Genomic DNA, 16,202 nt, shown 5'->3' with positions numbered 1-16,202 from the left:
GTGGTGCATTAATGGGTTTGTTTTCCTTTTTCTACAAGCTCCAATGTTTCAAACAGCCTAAAGTGAATATGAGCAGCATCAATCAGCTGAATTATTATCTTGTGTGTATTATAATTATTGTTGAGTTTTTTTAAACACACAACGACCTTGTCACCACATCAGATACATATGCATGTTTGATTTATTGTATTATATATTTCATGGATGCATTAGAGACACATGAGGAGCTCTGCTCTTTCAGAGGTGAGTGAGCGGCTCTTAAAAGAGCCTTTTGGGGGGCTGGTTTCCAGCAGTCAGGGAGGTTTTACTTCTTGGCGGGCTTCTCGGTCTTCTTGGGCAGCAACACCGCCTGGATGTTGGGCAGCACGCCGCCCTGAGCGATGGTGACTCCGCCCAGCAGCTTGTTGAGCTCCTCGTCGTTGCGGACGGCGAGCTGCAGGTGCCGGGGGATGATCCTGGTCTTCTTGTTGTCGCGGGCGGCGTTGCCGGCCAGCTCCAGGATCTCAGCGGTCAGGTACTCCAGCACCGCCGCCAGGTAGACGGGGGCTCCGGCGCCGACTCGCTCCGCATAGTTGCCTTTGCGCAGCAGCCTGTGAACACGGCCGACGGGGAACTGGAGCCCGGCTCGGGAGGAGCGGGTCTTGGCCTTAGCTCTGGCTTTTCCTCCGGTTTTGCCTCGTCCAGACATTGTTGAACTTGTTTTCTAGAGTCGTGACTCAAAGAAACTGTGGCACCGGCTGTCACAACCCTCCTTTATAAATCCGCGGAGCGCGGGCCGGTCCTTGCCAGACCAACCAGGAAAGGGGCTTCCAGCAGGGCAGCCCGCGCTGGGTTTTGGCGGACATTTTGAAAAGATGTTTCGCCAATAAGCAGCGGAGATTCAGGCGGCGGGTCGCGCCTCTGGGCGGCGCTGAGCTCCAGGAGGAGGCCCTCACCAATCCGGAGCCGGGGGGCTGAAGCAGCGTCACCATTTCACAGCCGGTCCCAGAGTTTAAGAGCAGCGTGTCTCCTCTCTTTATTACACTTTTCTCCTGTTCAGAGAAACGAGATACAATGGCCAGAACCAAGCAGACCGCCCGTAAGTCCACCGGAGGCAAAGCTCCCAGGAAGCAGCTGGCGACCAAAGCTGCCCGTAAGAGCGCCCCGGCCACCGGCGGCGTGAAGAAGCCCCACCGTTACAGGCCCGGCACCGTGGCTCTCCGGGAGATCCGCCGCTACCAGAAGTCCACCGAGCTGCTGATCCGCAAGCTGCCCTTCCAGCGCCTGGTGAGGGAGATCGCTCAGGACTTCAAGACCGACCTGCGCTTCCAGAGCTCCGCCGTCATGGCGCTGCAGGAGGCCAGCGAGGCCTACCTGGTCGGCCTCTTCGAGGACACCAACCTGTGCGCCATCCACGCCAAGAGGGTCACCATCATGCCCAAAGACATCCAGCTGGCCCGCCGCATCCGCGGAGAGAGGGCTTAAACTCACCCACACCTGTTGAAACCCACAACGGCTCTTTTAAGAGCCACCTCACTCTTCACTAAAGAGCTTCTTCCTCTCCTGCTGCTGTTACTCATTTATTTCAATGTTGTATTTTTATATTCAAGTTATTAAAACACTTAATAAATTATCAAACACTGAGTTTAGACATTATATTCTGATTCACATCAGGCTGCTTCCAAAACTGGAATTTATTTGGACACAACATTTAAGAGAAACGATTTTTATGTCATCCTGGATGACTATATTCAGTTTGTTTTGGTTTCCTTCCTTCCCTTGTTAGATCATCTGTGCTGGCATCCTGGATCATCAGGCCTAGCTGCTCGTCAGACACATTTAATAATTGTAGTTTTCTTCCAGACAGACTGTTCAGTGCATTACTTCCATCATGTGGTGACTCACTGACATCTCTCACTCTTATGGTTTAAATTGTTCATTAATATGAGTATTTAAATATGAGTGATTATAGAGATGGCTATATTGTGGTGTGGTTTTCCTTCATTTCAGTTCTCTGTGTATGTTTACATATTTAACAGGTTCAACTACATGAAGCTCAAATGCAGTGATGAACAAACTTCACTCAGCCTACTACTTTACTGAAATGAGCTGTGATTGTGTGATTAAACTGTGTGTTTAATCTACATTTTCTTACATTGAGCTCAGTTGTTTGTATTGCACATTTGTATTTTCAAATGTGGTTATACTGAATGTTTGTGATAAATAAAGAAGTGTTTATGGGTTGAAAAAAACTCTCCTCCTTAAGCTGAATAAACTCTTTAACACACACACACACACACACACACACACCCCCCAGCTAGACAATGCATCAGTGGGGTTTTTTTTCTGAGCTCATGAAAAGTTAACTTTTAAGAGATATGTGGTTCTTACAGGACGGTAACGCTACAAATGTGATGATCTTATATGATGCATTGCTGTGGATTAAACTACCCAACAGTATATAAAGTAGGTAAAATGAGCTCAACTTCTGCAGATGTAAAATACAACACACACATTAATGCATCATATATAATAGTAACATACTGACTGCAAGCATTTTACTGCACTATGAGTGCTTTTACTTTTGATACTTTAAGTAAATTTTGCATACATACTTTTACTTAAGTAAAGTTTTGAATGCAGTATTTTACTGTGTAGTATTAGTACTTTTTACCTGTAAATGTAAAATCATCTGAATACTTCTTCTGCCACTGAAATATTTACACCTAGCAGCTAATAGATGTAACAGATTCTTTGCTGATAACCAACTGAACAATGACTGCTTCAAGACTAAAAACGCAACATATGGCTTAGAGCGACTAGACGAGCTAATCGCAAACAGACAGCATTTTAAAAAAATAGTCACGCTGTAACTTCCCTTTAAAAAGGAACTACAACCGTAGACTGTGGTGTCCATGATGTCAGCAATCGGTTTCTGAAAAGCTGGCAGCACGTCACTCAGCCCAACTCCCGGATAACCAAAAAATGGGCAAAGAGGTGGAGCGTGGGTGGAGCTCAGGTGCCTGTTTGCTGAAACACACCCACCTAGCTCAAAGTTACCAAGCTGGCTAAGGCTAAGAAGCTAAGCTATATGCTACTCTGCATTGCTAGCTGGCTAAAACCCTGTGGTGTGCGGTTGGCAGTCCACAGTTCTACTATACAACAAACCTTGAAATAATCATGTATTTGTTGCTGTGATTATACAACACAAGCTTTAAAATGCCTGAATGTTTTTTTTAAATATATAATTATGGTAATTTGTAACATTAGATTTTATCAAGACTTGCAAAAATGTGGCCAGTGTTACAGCGAATTGGCATAATGTTCACTTAATACAAAACAGACAATTTAAACCTAATCAATAAAATGTAGTTGTGAGTGATTTATTTGGATGTCACTTGTTTATAACGTTACTTGTAATAAGTTAAAGTTAATAAGTTACCTACATGTGATTGCATAGTCATAATTATTAATTAAAATTAATTTCCTATTATCAAAAATCTGCAGTTTCGATTCTAACTGCGGTGGAAAGGCCTTCTCCCCTTCTTTTCCCAGTCCCTGTGAGGAAGAGCAGCACCGGATGTCCTCAATATCCACTGTGGTGGCAACGACACGAGGGAGGTCAGCAGCATCAATCTGGTCAGCATGATGAAGGAGGACCAGCTTCACCTCCAGCACCCTGGCATGAAGATCATATTTTGTCTGTGATCCAAAAGGTGCAGGTGGAAGGCTGGTGCCAATCCGGTGAAGCTTGACAAGGCCATGAAATTTGTCAACAGTGTTATAGCTACATTTGTTCATAGCTTAAATAGTGTTATGATTGAACACCCTCACATTAGACATGACAGTCTTGGGCTATTCTTGAAAGATGGAGTTCATTTCACACCTAGAGGAAATGGTATGTTTTTAAGTGCAGTAGCTAATTGCCTTAAAGACCACCTCCAAACGCAGTGAACTGCTTACAGTTGGCAATGTCACTGCTTTTGAATTTGGCCTTTAGGACCCATTTTGTTACAGCTAAACATAGCCCTGCCCGTCATGTTTAATGTGGTTTATTTTTGTATGTTCATTATTGTTAAAAACACTGTTACCACCTCTGCTCTTCCTTATTCCTACAATCCAACCCTTTATCCCCTTTTCCCCTTTTCCCCCTGCCACTCTACGGACCCTGCAGCTCTCTGGACATAGCTGACCAGTCTGTTGTTGTTATTTTAATAAATGTGTTTACTTTTACATTTACAGTTTTAAAAACACAACACTATTGAGCATTTTATTCTGCTGGACTGGGTAGCGCCCACCAGTGGTTCACCTCCTACCTGACAGACAGATCTTTTTCTGTCAAAACTGGTAACATCTTCTCCTCGTGTGCTCCCATCACCTGTGGAGTACCTCAAGGGTCCATTTTAGGGCCAATATTATCTATGTATTATAGATACATGCATTCAGGCAGCAGGCGGCCACACATCTCCCAACAGCAAGAGAGACAAAATTCACTTCATCCATATTAGGCTGGAGAAAAGAGAAGTGGAGTTAGAGCTGCACAATATATCTGTCAGCTTATCTGCTCCAGTCAGTACCTGCTTCAGAATATATATATTTTATACAGGGACAAATATCAAAATCCCTTCAGGTCATTTAGAATGGATGAAGTTCATATCTGACTTACTCTAAACTCTCTCATTTACGTGATTTCTACAGGACACCGATAACAGGTTTTGGCCTTGACCATCAGTCTACTACACACCCAGGACTTTCTACATATTAAATCTGTGGAACATAACTTTTCTATCAGTCCAGATACAATATATATCTCTCATCCAATTACTTCCTGATATCGATAAGCTGAGTGATATATTATGCACCCCTGTCATATATTTACAAGTCTCTACAATCTGTGTGTTATTTTAGTGGACACAGAGTGTGGGGAGAAATAAAAGGGAAATACTTATTTAAGTTGAAAATCTGTTTAAACGAGTATTGCTGTATATGGCGTGTATGCCGAGTTTAAGAGAAGCTCTTGTTGATTCAGGTGAAGTACATAAGTCATACATGCGACGTCTGTGTTCTTGTAAACTTAAAAAGACTAGATTTCTAAATGGAGTTTGGCATTTAAACGGAACTTTGGACATTGGTAGGTATCAACTGAGCTAACTGTTACTAGCTAACGACAGTAAAGCGGTCTGTGGACAGACAGCACACATCTCCCTAACCTTCACAAACGTCAGTTAAGAAATTACCACATTCATTTCATCGCAAACCAACCTAAAAGGTGAATACCGCCACCTACTGTATCAGAGATTAATGATTCATGGCATTAAATGACCTGAATACTGATTAATTCTATTTAATACTGTACATAATAATGTGCTTATGTTTATAAGCTGTGTTTAAGATGTGACAAGCCAAAAACTTTTAACACCCCCCTTTAATAAGAGCCTTCTTTGCTAATGTATTTGCTTGTTCAACACCCATACGAGCAGCAGTGGCGGAACGTAACTAATTACATTTACTTTCCCCATCATTTGATAATTACAAGGGCACTGTATTGCAACACTTACCGTAAAATGACATTTCAATCATCCTTACACTGTAAGACATTAGGCATATTTTTACATTGACATATATTCACATTTTAATCCAATCAAAGACTACAGTACATTGTAGGGATGCTATTAAAACCCACAGTGCTTGACATTAGACTGACAGCTACAGTAAAAGTTGACATTAGCTAGCATTAGTGTTGACCTAACATTAGTCGTAAGTGTTTTCTATGAAAACAAATTTCATAGCGGATTATAAAAAACAGCTGAGCGCCACGACTGTGTGATCATGTCAGTATTTTCAGATTTATATGTTAACGTGAGTACCGTAACTGTTGATCTCAACACAGCTGGCTACATGGCTAGCTAGCCACAAGTACCTCAGCAAAGTGTCTCATAACAGGGCTAATGGTAGACTACTATATGAGATGACACCCTCAGTAAGAATCACATATTGGGTCTAAACACTATAATGAGCAGATAGAGCCAACTCATTCGTGACCGACACATCACTACGATATCACAAAATGTTAATACCAGGACCAAGATTACTGCTGTCCATACTAAAATATAAAAACAGCTAATTTCTTCATGTTAGGGAGACCTTACCCCGATGCTGGAACAGTAACATCTAATTGCTTGTAAAAGTTAGAGCAACTCTTCAAGACTCCTCCTGTGTGTGCAATAAAAGTCCTTGAAGCCTGCATTTTATTAAATCTATAATACTTCAGAAGTTATACATTAAATGTTATTGTGTAGTATGTTACAGTAATATAATTGATAAATGCATGTCCAAAATTCCTAGATGAAATTTTAATGTAACTTTTTGGTGTGATTTAGGCCCAGTGTCCCTGTGGGCATGATGTGATATAAATGGCTACATAATTTAGTTTATTATCAATGGAAAAACCCTTGTGTGATCGTGTAATATTGTCTATTCGCATTATTGCTTAAAATTAATATAACGAGAAGCTGCCTCATACAACACGGTACTACATCAAGACAGCGATATTGCAGGTTTGTAAGATAAGGATGAAATAAAAATGAATCAATATATTAATTAAAACAATAAAATGCCACTTTGTTATCAGTATGACTTCCATTTGTCTCAAAATCTGTGACCTTTTTACTTTCCTGTAATAAGATAATAGCCTAATAAAAAATTTAATAATATAATTGTGTATGATTGTATCATAATCAAATTAATCAGATCTTTTGGTAAATGAAAAAAGTATCTGAATACTTTCTCCACCACTGATATTAACAGTTAAAATCTGTGCAGCGCATGCTCAGTCGCGTTTAAAAACTCAGCCAATCCTGTGCGAGGAACCGCACAGTCTAATTTGCATCAAGCACATACAAATCCGTCACCTCAGCGCTACAGGGATCATTCGTTGAAGTAAATTCCTACGAAGTTAACGATGCCTGATCCAGTGAAAGCACCGAAGAAGGGCTCAAAGAAAGCCGTCTCTAAGAGCGTCACCAAGACCGGCAAGAAGAAGAGAAAGACCAGGAAGGAGAGCTACGCCATCTACGTGTACAAGGTGCTGAAGCAGGTCCACCCCGACACCGGCATCTCCTCCAAGGCCATGCTGATCATGAACTCCTTTGTGAGCGACATCTTCGAGCGCATCGCCGGTGAGTCCTCCCGCCTGGCTCACTACAACAAGCGCTCCACCATCACCTCCAGGGAGATCCAGACCGCCGTCCGCCTGCTGCTGCCCGGGGAGCTGGCCAAGCACGCCGTATCTGAGGGCACCAAGGCCGTCACCAAGTACACCAGCTCCAAGTAAACCCGCTGTTCATCCCAACAACACAAAGGCCCTTTTCAGGGCCGCCCACTGCCTCAACTAAGAGCTGATTTCCTGCTAAATGTTACTTAACTCAGTTTTCACTTTATACAACTTAATATCATGTCTTTTATATACCAGCATTATTTATGAAAAGTAATGTTTGTTCATATTGCATAACTGAAAGTTTACAGAAACAGACATGGTGTAATTATAACAGTAAAGATAACATGAGCTGACAACTAACTTATACACTACTTATTCTGACATAACTTTTATCAGTTGTAGGTACTTATCTCGGATTTGTATTAAAGAAATGTAATGAGTCGTCGTAGATCTTCTACAGGTGTATGAATGTGGTAAGTGTCACATCTTGAAGCTCAGGCTCAACCCCCCCAGTCGCGTGACAGGTGGAGATGTTGTCCACTATACTAAGGAGGAGAGGTGTGAAATGTCATGTGAGCACATCCAACCAATGACTGTTGTGTTGTACATGTCAGATAATAACATTGCTATGGTTTTTAAGTTGTATCTCAGGTGCTCTTTATTCATAACTCACACAAGTTCAAGTTTCAACAAGTTCAATACAAAAGCACAACATAGATACCTTAGTAAATATCATACATGAATATTATAGATAATACAAAGCACAATACAAAAGTGTTTGCTAATGTGGGGAGCCAAGCAATAAAGTGCAAAGAGAGATAAGAACTTAGTCCAGTATGTTCCAGGGAAGTAATAGTCTTTTATCAATAGTTCTCCTTCTCCGGAGGTCACCCAGTACATGTTTCACAACCATGTCGCTGTCAATGACAGTCTTATTTAAAACCATGGTACATCTGGTTCTCCAAAGTTTCACGCACACATTACAGACACTGAGCTGGAACAATTATTTTTGTTTCGGAGGCATTTTCTCTTGAAGGAGTCCATACATGATGGAGTTGTAGTGTAGTAGACATCCTGTTCACTACTCAGACTGTATATGGGCCTGCGTGAAGGAGAGCCCAACTTCATCTGAAGTCCTGCACATATAAACTTTGCAACTTATACTCACACTACTATCCTGCTGTTAACCATATTGGCTTTATATATTATATCACATCATTCCCATACTGTTCCTATACCTATATATACATGTTATAATAAGTATTGGACATCTGGGACAGAACATGAGGGCTTGACTTCATTTTGTGCAACAACAGAGTATTTTATTACAATGTAAAATATATTACCTGTATCACAAACAGGAAGCCTACAGAGAGAGAGGTTTCCACACAAACTGAAGCTGATTACAGAGAGATGTCATCATCACTGTGTGTAGCAGAAGGCAGAAACATTCATTATTATTATCTACAATAACAGGATTACAAAATACTAGTTAGTACAATTGGTTCCTATTGTGTGTTGTAATTATATTTGTCTTATTATTTTGTTTTGCTATACAGAATATAAAGCCAGCAGGTGTGTTATTGGATTATATCAATAAATCGGAAAGTGGATTTTGAACCTGAGTTTGATCATTATTACTTGTTGCTGAGCTTGTCTGCCATCAAGTTGCTAAAGAGACAGCTCTCCCTAAGGCCGACCCAAGAAAACCCAGATCTCAAGAAACAAGATAACAGATCTGTTGACATATAAAGTCATTGTCATATTTCCTTTGTGACACAGTAAGATATTAATGTTCCATAAATACAAATTCCTCTATATTATATTTAAAATGGACTGCATGTAGTGACTGATGTTAAAACGCCTCTGAGGGGAGCATCAGCTGAAGTTATTTCACAGGTAAAGAGGAAGAGTCTGGAAAACACGTCTGCCTCTGTAGCATTTCTTTTTCATTTATATCAAAGCAAAGTGCTTTGTCCAGGAGTGACCTTTCGACTTTTGTTGTTATTTGAAGAAGTAAATGGACTCCCTATCTTTCCTCTTGTTGGACACTGTAATATACAGATAGATTTCAGTCAATGATAAATCATAATTATTGAATAATAATTTAACTATGAAATACATAACATGGGTTAAAACCTCAAGTTAAAACCATACTAATGCTATTTACAAATTATTTATTTTTGTTTTAAAGTTATACCAAAATAGAGGCATCAGACGAGGTTTGTTTTATGAACACCAACATTGATTCCACTGAAAATATTTAGATTGTATTTAGTTCAATAATGTTTAAAGATTTTACCGCTACTAAGAATTTACATTCTGATGTCTAAAGCAGATTTGTAGTCGTTTCATAAATTCCTCACAATGTATTCAGCAGCTCGGCCAAGGCTGTAAACTGAGGAGTATCTTTAAAAGTCATGCAACCCCACAATATATTCGAAAACAACTCAAAGTCTATAAAATCACATTAATTTTTAATATTGTTCCATGTTTAATTAGATCACACATAGTTAAGTTTAATGAGTCTAAAAATATATCTGCCTTTAGAGAAACCCATTATGTGTAACTATAAATAAAACCCTCGGGTCTGTAAAGTACCAAATAAAATACAAAGCAGATGATAAAACCTCTGTGTCCTCAGTGATAGCTAAAGGACCTGAGTTCAGCTGAGAAGAATTACTTAGAACATATTTTAAATCACGTTTAAATATACAATACTATATAATGTATTATAATATATGTATTGACTCCTGGGACTGAGGATCAAATCATGTAACAGACAGAAAGCAGGTCTGAACACAAACTGAAGCTGATTAAAGTGATTTCAGTAAGTCAGGTCTCTGTACAGCAGAAGCAATATTTACTTTCTGCTGTAAGTCCCGTCATGTTAAACACTTAGTGGAGACGGGAAGTCTCTTCCAGCGGATCCATCTGTGACAGGAGTAACCGCCCCGAGCCACCTACAGCAACCGTGTGTTTACGTCCACAGAAAACCTCTCAGATTGAAACGAAATAAATCGCCTTAGTGCAGCGATTTCAGTTTTATTCTATCCTCACACGTCTCTGCTTGGTGGAAAACCACAGTCCCATTTAATACATCTGACTTTTAGCCATTTTTAGAGACGAAATGTGAAGAAAACTCGCAGCGAGCTGTACAAAGTGACGGTGTATTAGAGAGGTTTGAAGCCTCCTGGAGTTAAATAAAGGAGTCCTCGTCGCCAAACGCGACCTCAGTGTGAAGGGAAGAGCGATCTCTCACTGATACAATAACAAGTGTTGTCTAAAACGTTTGTCTTGTGCGGATTTTATCCCCAAAATGTGGAAGAGAAAACACAAGTGTCGCCACATTTCAGCAGGCGGCCGAGCGGCTGAGCGCGTTGCCTCTCCACGGTTCTCATGTGCTTTATAAGTCCCGCCTCCTGCTCTGAGCTCGGACACGTTCAGACGAACACAGCAGAGCGCAGACACGCAGAGATGGCAGAAGAAGTTCCAGCAGCGGCCCCGGTGAAAGCCCCGGCGAAAGCCCCGAAGAAGAAGGCGGCTCCCCGCCCCAAGAAGGATGGCCCCACCCTCCCGAAGCTGATCCTCAGCGCCGTGGCTGAGTCCAAGGAGCGCAAGGGGATGTCGCTGGCGGCCATCAAGAAGGTCCTGGCCGCCAAAGGCGTCGATGTGACCAAGTCCAACAAGCGCATCAACACCGCCGTGACCAAACTGGTGACCGGAGGAACCCTGAGCCAGACCAAAGGGATCGGGGCGTCCGGCTCCTTCAAGCTCGCCAAGAAGGAGCCCAAAGCCGCCAAACCTGCCAAGAAGGTGGCGGAGAAGAAGAAGGCTCCCGTCAAAGCCAAGAAGCCCGCAGCCAAGAAAACCGCGGCCAAGAAGCCGGCAGCCAAGAAGCCAGCAGCCAAGAAAGCAGCAGCAGCGGCAGCCAAGAAGTCCCCGAAGAAGGCAGCGGTGAAGAAAGCCGTCAAGAAGCCGGCAGCGAAGAAGACTCCCAAGAAGACCCCCGTCAAAAAGGCCAAGCCCGCTGCCAAGAAGCCCGCTGCCAAGAAAGCTCCCGTAAAGAAAGCCGCAGCCAAGAAGTCCAAGAAGTGAAGCGGCTCCGGCTCATCCAGCACTCAGTGCACCAAAGGTTCTTTTAAGAGCCACCACAGCTTCCACTAAAGAGCTGCTCCTGCATCATGTCCGTCTTCAGCTGCCATGTTCCACCATGATTATGGTGGACACAAACAGCACCCATGCATCTTAGCAACTTTATAATACTTTTGTAGTCCCCTACACAGAGCAACCTGTTCAACAGTCTCACTGACTCCATCTTTACACTAGTTATGCTTCACTACACATTGTTACTATACTGACCTACATTATTTATACTGAACATACTTATTTTATTATTTATTTTTTTCCACTGTTTATAATGATGACTGTCTACAAAAAAGAAATATTTTTTATTTATCCTTCTGTGCAAATCAGTCAGGGGCACAATTAATGACTTGGGGGCCTCTAGGAAAACAGAGCCACGGGGCCCCGCTGTGCCTTATTTTCACCCTTTCTTTAACTCAGAATGCAGGTTTTGGCTTTGGTAGAAGAAGAAGTGCTCACATCGTAAGTAGACAAAAAACATCATGCTTTTCAGTAAAGTGCATGATTGTCCTCGAATATTAAAATGAAATTAACTGTATGCTTGAACATTAATTGCACATTATCTCCTTTCTCCAGCCAGTGTTCTTCCTCCACCAGAACAATATCAGAATCAGAAATACTTTATTGATCCCCGAGGGGGAAACTCTTTTGTTACAGCTGCTCACTGTCACGTCAGTGCACACAGGAACAGAAGTACTAAGCAAATCAAAATATAATACACTTTAATACAGCTAAGATAAATTAAGTACAAAGTGGATATAAAGTATAGAAGCTCAATAAGCACAAAAGTGGATTTACAGGTTGATAAGTGTGTACGGTATAATAATACAATGTAATAATTTAAGTAAAGTGCAATAATGAGTACTGTCAAGTTAAGTGTAGCAGATTAAGATGATTATTAGACGGTGGATATTGCACAGCAGTAATAGAAGTATGAATAAATATCAATAAACAGGGAATATTAAACAGAAAACAGAGTATATTCCACAGGAGTGTTAAACAGAAAATATTTCAAGTATTGCATTGATGTCAGAGAGGTCAGGCAGGAATGACTTCCTATGGCGCATTTTGGGGGGATGAGTCTTCCCTTTTTTTTTAAAGTTAAATAACTATTAAGTTTCAACAAGTTCAGTACAAAATTTACATAAACACAACATAAATACTTCAATACAATTCATACATGAATATTAAACATAATACAAAGTGGTAAAAGTGTAAGCTAATATGAAGGGCCAAGCGATAAAGTGCACAAAGAGGTACGATATTAAAAGTCCAGTAAGTTCCGGGAGAATAAAAGTCTTTTTATCAATAGTTCTCCTCCTTCGGAGGTCAGCCAGCTCTTGTTTCACTACAGTAAACAGTTTTATTTCCAACATGTCCTATCTATTTAATAATTATTATTATTATTTCTTGGCTGTGTAGCTGAATAGGGAACAAACTGTCAAATAAGAGTTTACTTGTCTCATCTGTAGCATGTTGCCTTCATATTTCTTTGTCTATGACCTCTGGAGGTTACTAAAATTAAACAAGATATCCATCTGGAAGTTACTTATGATGAGTAGCTAAACATTTCAAAAATCCATAAGAGCTTTATTATTATTATTATTATTATTATTATTATTATTATTATTATTATTATTATTATTATTATGTAGGATATAAATAAACATGAAATGTAACATATTAAAGAAACATTTACATGATCTAAACGTTAGTATTTGCAATCGTTTATTTCTAACATGGGCCATCGGTCACATTAAATCAGACACACTTCCTTTTCTGTGAATATTATTTATTTGTCTTTCTTCTCAGCCAGCTGCTGTTGGATGATTGGTTGGTTTGAATTTTCAGTTGATGAGCTACAGCGCGCGCGCGCCTCCCGGCCTGGACCAATCAGCGCTGCCGCTGCTCTCCGGCAGCTCCTTTATAAAGCCGCTGTTCGCAGCCAGACAGTATTCCTTCTGTAGCTGCGAACGCAGAGAAGACTGAGAGACTACAATGGCCAGAACCAAGCAGACCGCCCGTAAGTCCACCGGAGGCAAAGCTCCCAGGAAGCAGCTGGCGACCAAAGCTGCCCGTAAGAGCGCCCCGGCCACCGGCGGCGTGAAGAAGCCCCACCGTTACAGGCCCGGCACCGTGGCTCTCCGGGAGATCCGCCGCTACCAGAAGTCCACCGAGCTGCTGATCCGCAAGCTGCCCTTCCAGCGCCTGGTGAGGGAGATCGCTCAGGACTTCAAGACCGACCTGCGCTTCCAGAGCTCCGCCGTCATGGCGCTGCAGGAGGCCAGCGAGGCCTACCTGGTCGGCCTCTTCGAGGACACCAACCTGTGCGCCATCCACGCCAAGAGGGTCACCATCATGCCCAAAGACATCCAGCTGGCCCGCCGCATCCGCGGAGAGAGGGCTTAGACTCACCCGCACCTGTCCAAACCCACAACGGCTCTTTTAAGAGCCACCGACACAAACCAAAGAGCCACATGTCCTCAACTACACGCTGTACACGAACGAGTCACTTTTCACAAAAGTAAACCTTTAACCTAAAACGTGTCTAGTGAAGACCGTCCAGTCATAAAGCCTACAAAAAATAAGAAGCAATAAAATCAGTATGGAAGTTAAGATTTTAGGTGGTAAATCACTCACGTGGTGTTTACCTCTTGGTAGGCTTCTCAGTCTATGTAAATATGTATATATTATATTACCTTTCAAGAGGTTCAATACAAAAGCGCAATATGTAAATATGAAAACGTAATGGATGACAAAGGCACAGAGGTTCTTTTAGTTTCAGAGGCATTTTCTCTTCTAGGAGGCCTTACATGACAGAGGTGTAGCTGATATCAAAAGACAGACCGAATCCTTTCAAGGCATCGCCATGAAACCACAGCGCTCACAGGGAGTCTGCCGACAGAGATGAGCCACCGGACACCAAGAATGCATCGAAAAATGCGCACGGTTTTTACTCTTTAATATTTTTAACACTTCTGTACCTTCACCATCGGCTACATTTTTAGATTTAATTAACCGACTTGACATATCCAAAAAGTTCCATAATGAACTATATTCAATCCAACACTCATAACTGTATAGCTGTGACATGGGCCATCAGACAAACCTTTTTCCCTTTCTTTTTTGGTGACTGTTGCTTTTCAAAACATAGTATGGAGGTTTTTGTAGTTTTGCTGGAGATAATAATTCAACCAAGTGATCCTGGACTGAATGATTATCACCAAACCTCACGAGGAGGTTCCATAACACAAAAAAGGATTCAACTTATTATTATTTAAAAACCAAACCTAGACAAGAGTAGCAATATTGGAACAGTAAGAAATCAATTAACCTCACCCTGAGAAATAACAGTATTTTCAGTAGCATCAGGGGTTAGTACCTCCAGATTGTAGCCTGTTTACTTGATTTGTTTAAATGTCTTCAGTCTGAACAGCAGCTCTTTGGTTTGCTGTTGTGTTGAACTCCAGTCATAAAGGCTACAAAGTGTAAGGAGAAGCTTTAAAATCAGAAATACTTTATTGATCCCTAAGGGGAAACTATTGTTACAGCTGCTCAATGCACACAGGAATACACACATAAAGTACTAAACAAATATAATACAATTAAGTAGTTAAAAAGTAGTAAAAAAAAGAAAAAATAAGTACAAAAGTGGAATAACAGGTTGATATTGTATGTACGGTATAATACAATGTAATAATACGTAATAGTGCGAGTACTGTCAAGGGGTGTCAAGTGTAGCTTATTAAGAGGATTATGATGAGATGGCAGATATTTAATATCAATATATAGGGAATAGAATAGGGATATTGTACATTATTGTGATGGTCCAGTGTCCAGTTTACATTATTTAAAGGTTTTTAGTTGTCACATGAGGTTTGTGGGCCATACAGTAAGAAAACAATTATAAACATGTGTGAAACAGTCAGTAAATTAAGGGAAGCCGGCCTTTAGTTGGAGGTGGGTGGCTCTTAAAAGAGCCGTTGTGTTGTTCCTTCCGGGTGTTTACTTCTTGGCGGGCTTCTCGGTCTTCTTGGGCAGCAGCACCGCCTGGATGTTGGGCAGCACGCCGCCCTGAGCGATGGTGACTCCGCCCAGCAGCTTGTTGAGCTCCTCGTCGTTGCGGACGGCGAGCTGCAGGTGCCGGGGGATGATCCTGGTCTTCTTGTTGTCGCGGGCGGCGTTGCCGGCCAGCTCCAGGATCTCAGCGGTCAGGTACTCCAGCACCGCCGCCAGGTAGACGGGGGCTCCGGCGCCGACACGCTGGGCATAGTTACCCTTCCTCAGCAGCCTGTGAACACGGCCGACGGGGAACTGGAGCCCGGCACGAGATGAACGGGTCTTAGCCTTAGCCCTGGCCTTACCGGCACCTTTCCCGCGACCAGACATTTTCCGTGTGTATTATTGGAGAGAGTCTGAAAAAGTAAAACTGAAAGCGAGAAAATCGCCATTATATCTCCGCGCTGCTTCTCGTTCATTGGTTAGATTGATCGCCCAATCAGAAAAGAGCTTGTTTCTGCATTAACTAAAAGACTTCCGCTTTGCGCTGTACGATATTTTCAGAATAAAACGTCACAGCTCCGCTATACCACGGTTTAAAAACAATAATAATAAAGTTATCCACTTCAAATACAATTTAACCTCCAGTATTATTATGAATGTATGAATGTCATTAATATCGTATTAATTGATTATTTGCGTTGCACTACTACAGTCGATGCAACATGTAGAGTCAACTGAAGGAAAGTTGAAATCATGTGATTAGTAGCTTCATGTTGACACTGTGAGCAGTCAGGACTCTGCTAACATGAACCTCAGGCTATATTAACAGGAGTTATTTCCTGAAATAATGACTTTGTTT

General features: G+C 41.7%; 3 protein-coding genes across 3 annotated transcripts; 2 read left to right on the top strand and 1 right to left on the bottom strand.

Moving 5' to 3' along the window:
* Positions 1-163: 163 nt before the first annotated feature.
* On the bottom strand, positions 164-15,909 carry LOC122888301 (histone H2A-like). Its single transcript, XM_044222599.1, has 2 exons — positions 15,392-15,909; positions 164-349 (listed from the first exon to the last, which is right to left on the bottom strand). The coding sequence occupies exons 1-2, from the start codon at positions 15,728-15,730 to the stop codon at positions 305-307; spliced, it is 384 nt and encodes a 127-aa protein (XP_044078534.1). The 5' UTR covers positions 15,731-15,909; the 3' UTR covers positions 164-304.
* LOC122888303 (histone H2B 1/2-like) lies at positions 6,901-11,428 on the top strand. Its single transcript, XM_044222602.1, has one exon. It carries the CDS (start codon positions 6,941-6,943, stop codon positions 7,310-7,312), a length of 372 nt encoding a protein of 123 aa, XP_044078537.1. The 5' UTR covers positions 6,901-6,940; the 3' UTR covers positions 7,313-11,428.
* On the top strand, positions 10,595-11,428 carry LOC122888294 (histone H1-like). Its single transcript, XM_044222591.1, has one exon. The coding sequence runs from the start codon at positions 10,595-10,597 to the stop codon at positions 11,291-11,293; it is 699 nt and encodes a 232-aa protein (XP_044078526.1). The 3' UTR covers positions 11,294-11,428.
* Positions 15,910-16,202: the final 293 nt, after the last annotated feature.

The sequence above is a fragment of the Siniperca chuatsi genome, linkage group LG14 (genome assembly GCF_020085105.1).
Source record: "Siniperca chuatsi isolate FFG_IHB_CAS linkage group LG14, ASM2008510v1, whole genome shotgun sequence".
NCBI lineage: Eukaryota > Metazoa > Chordata > Actinopteri > Centrarchiformes > Sinipercidae > Siniperca > Siniperca chuatsi.
This window is presented reverse-complemented; position numbering and strand designations above follow the sequence as displayed.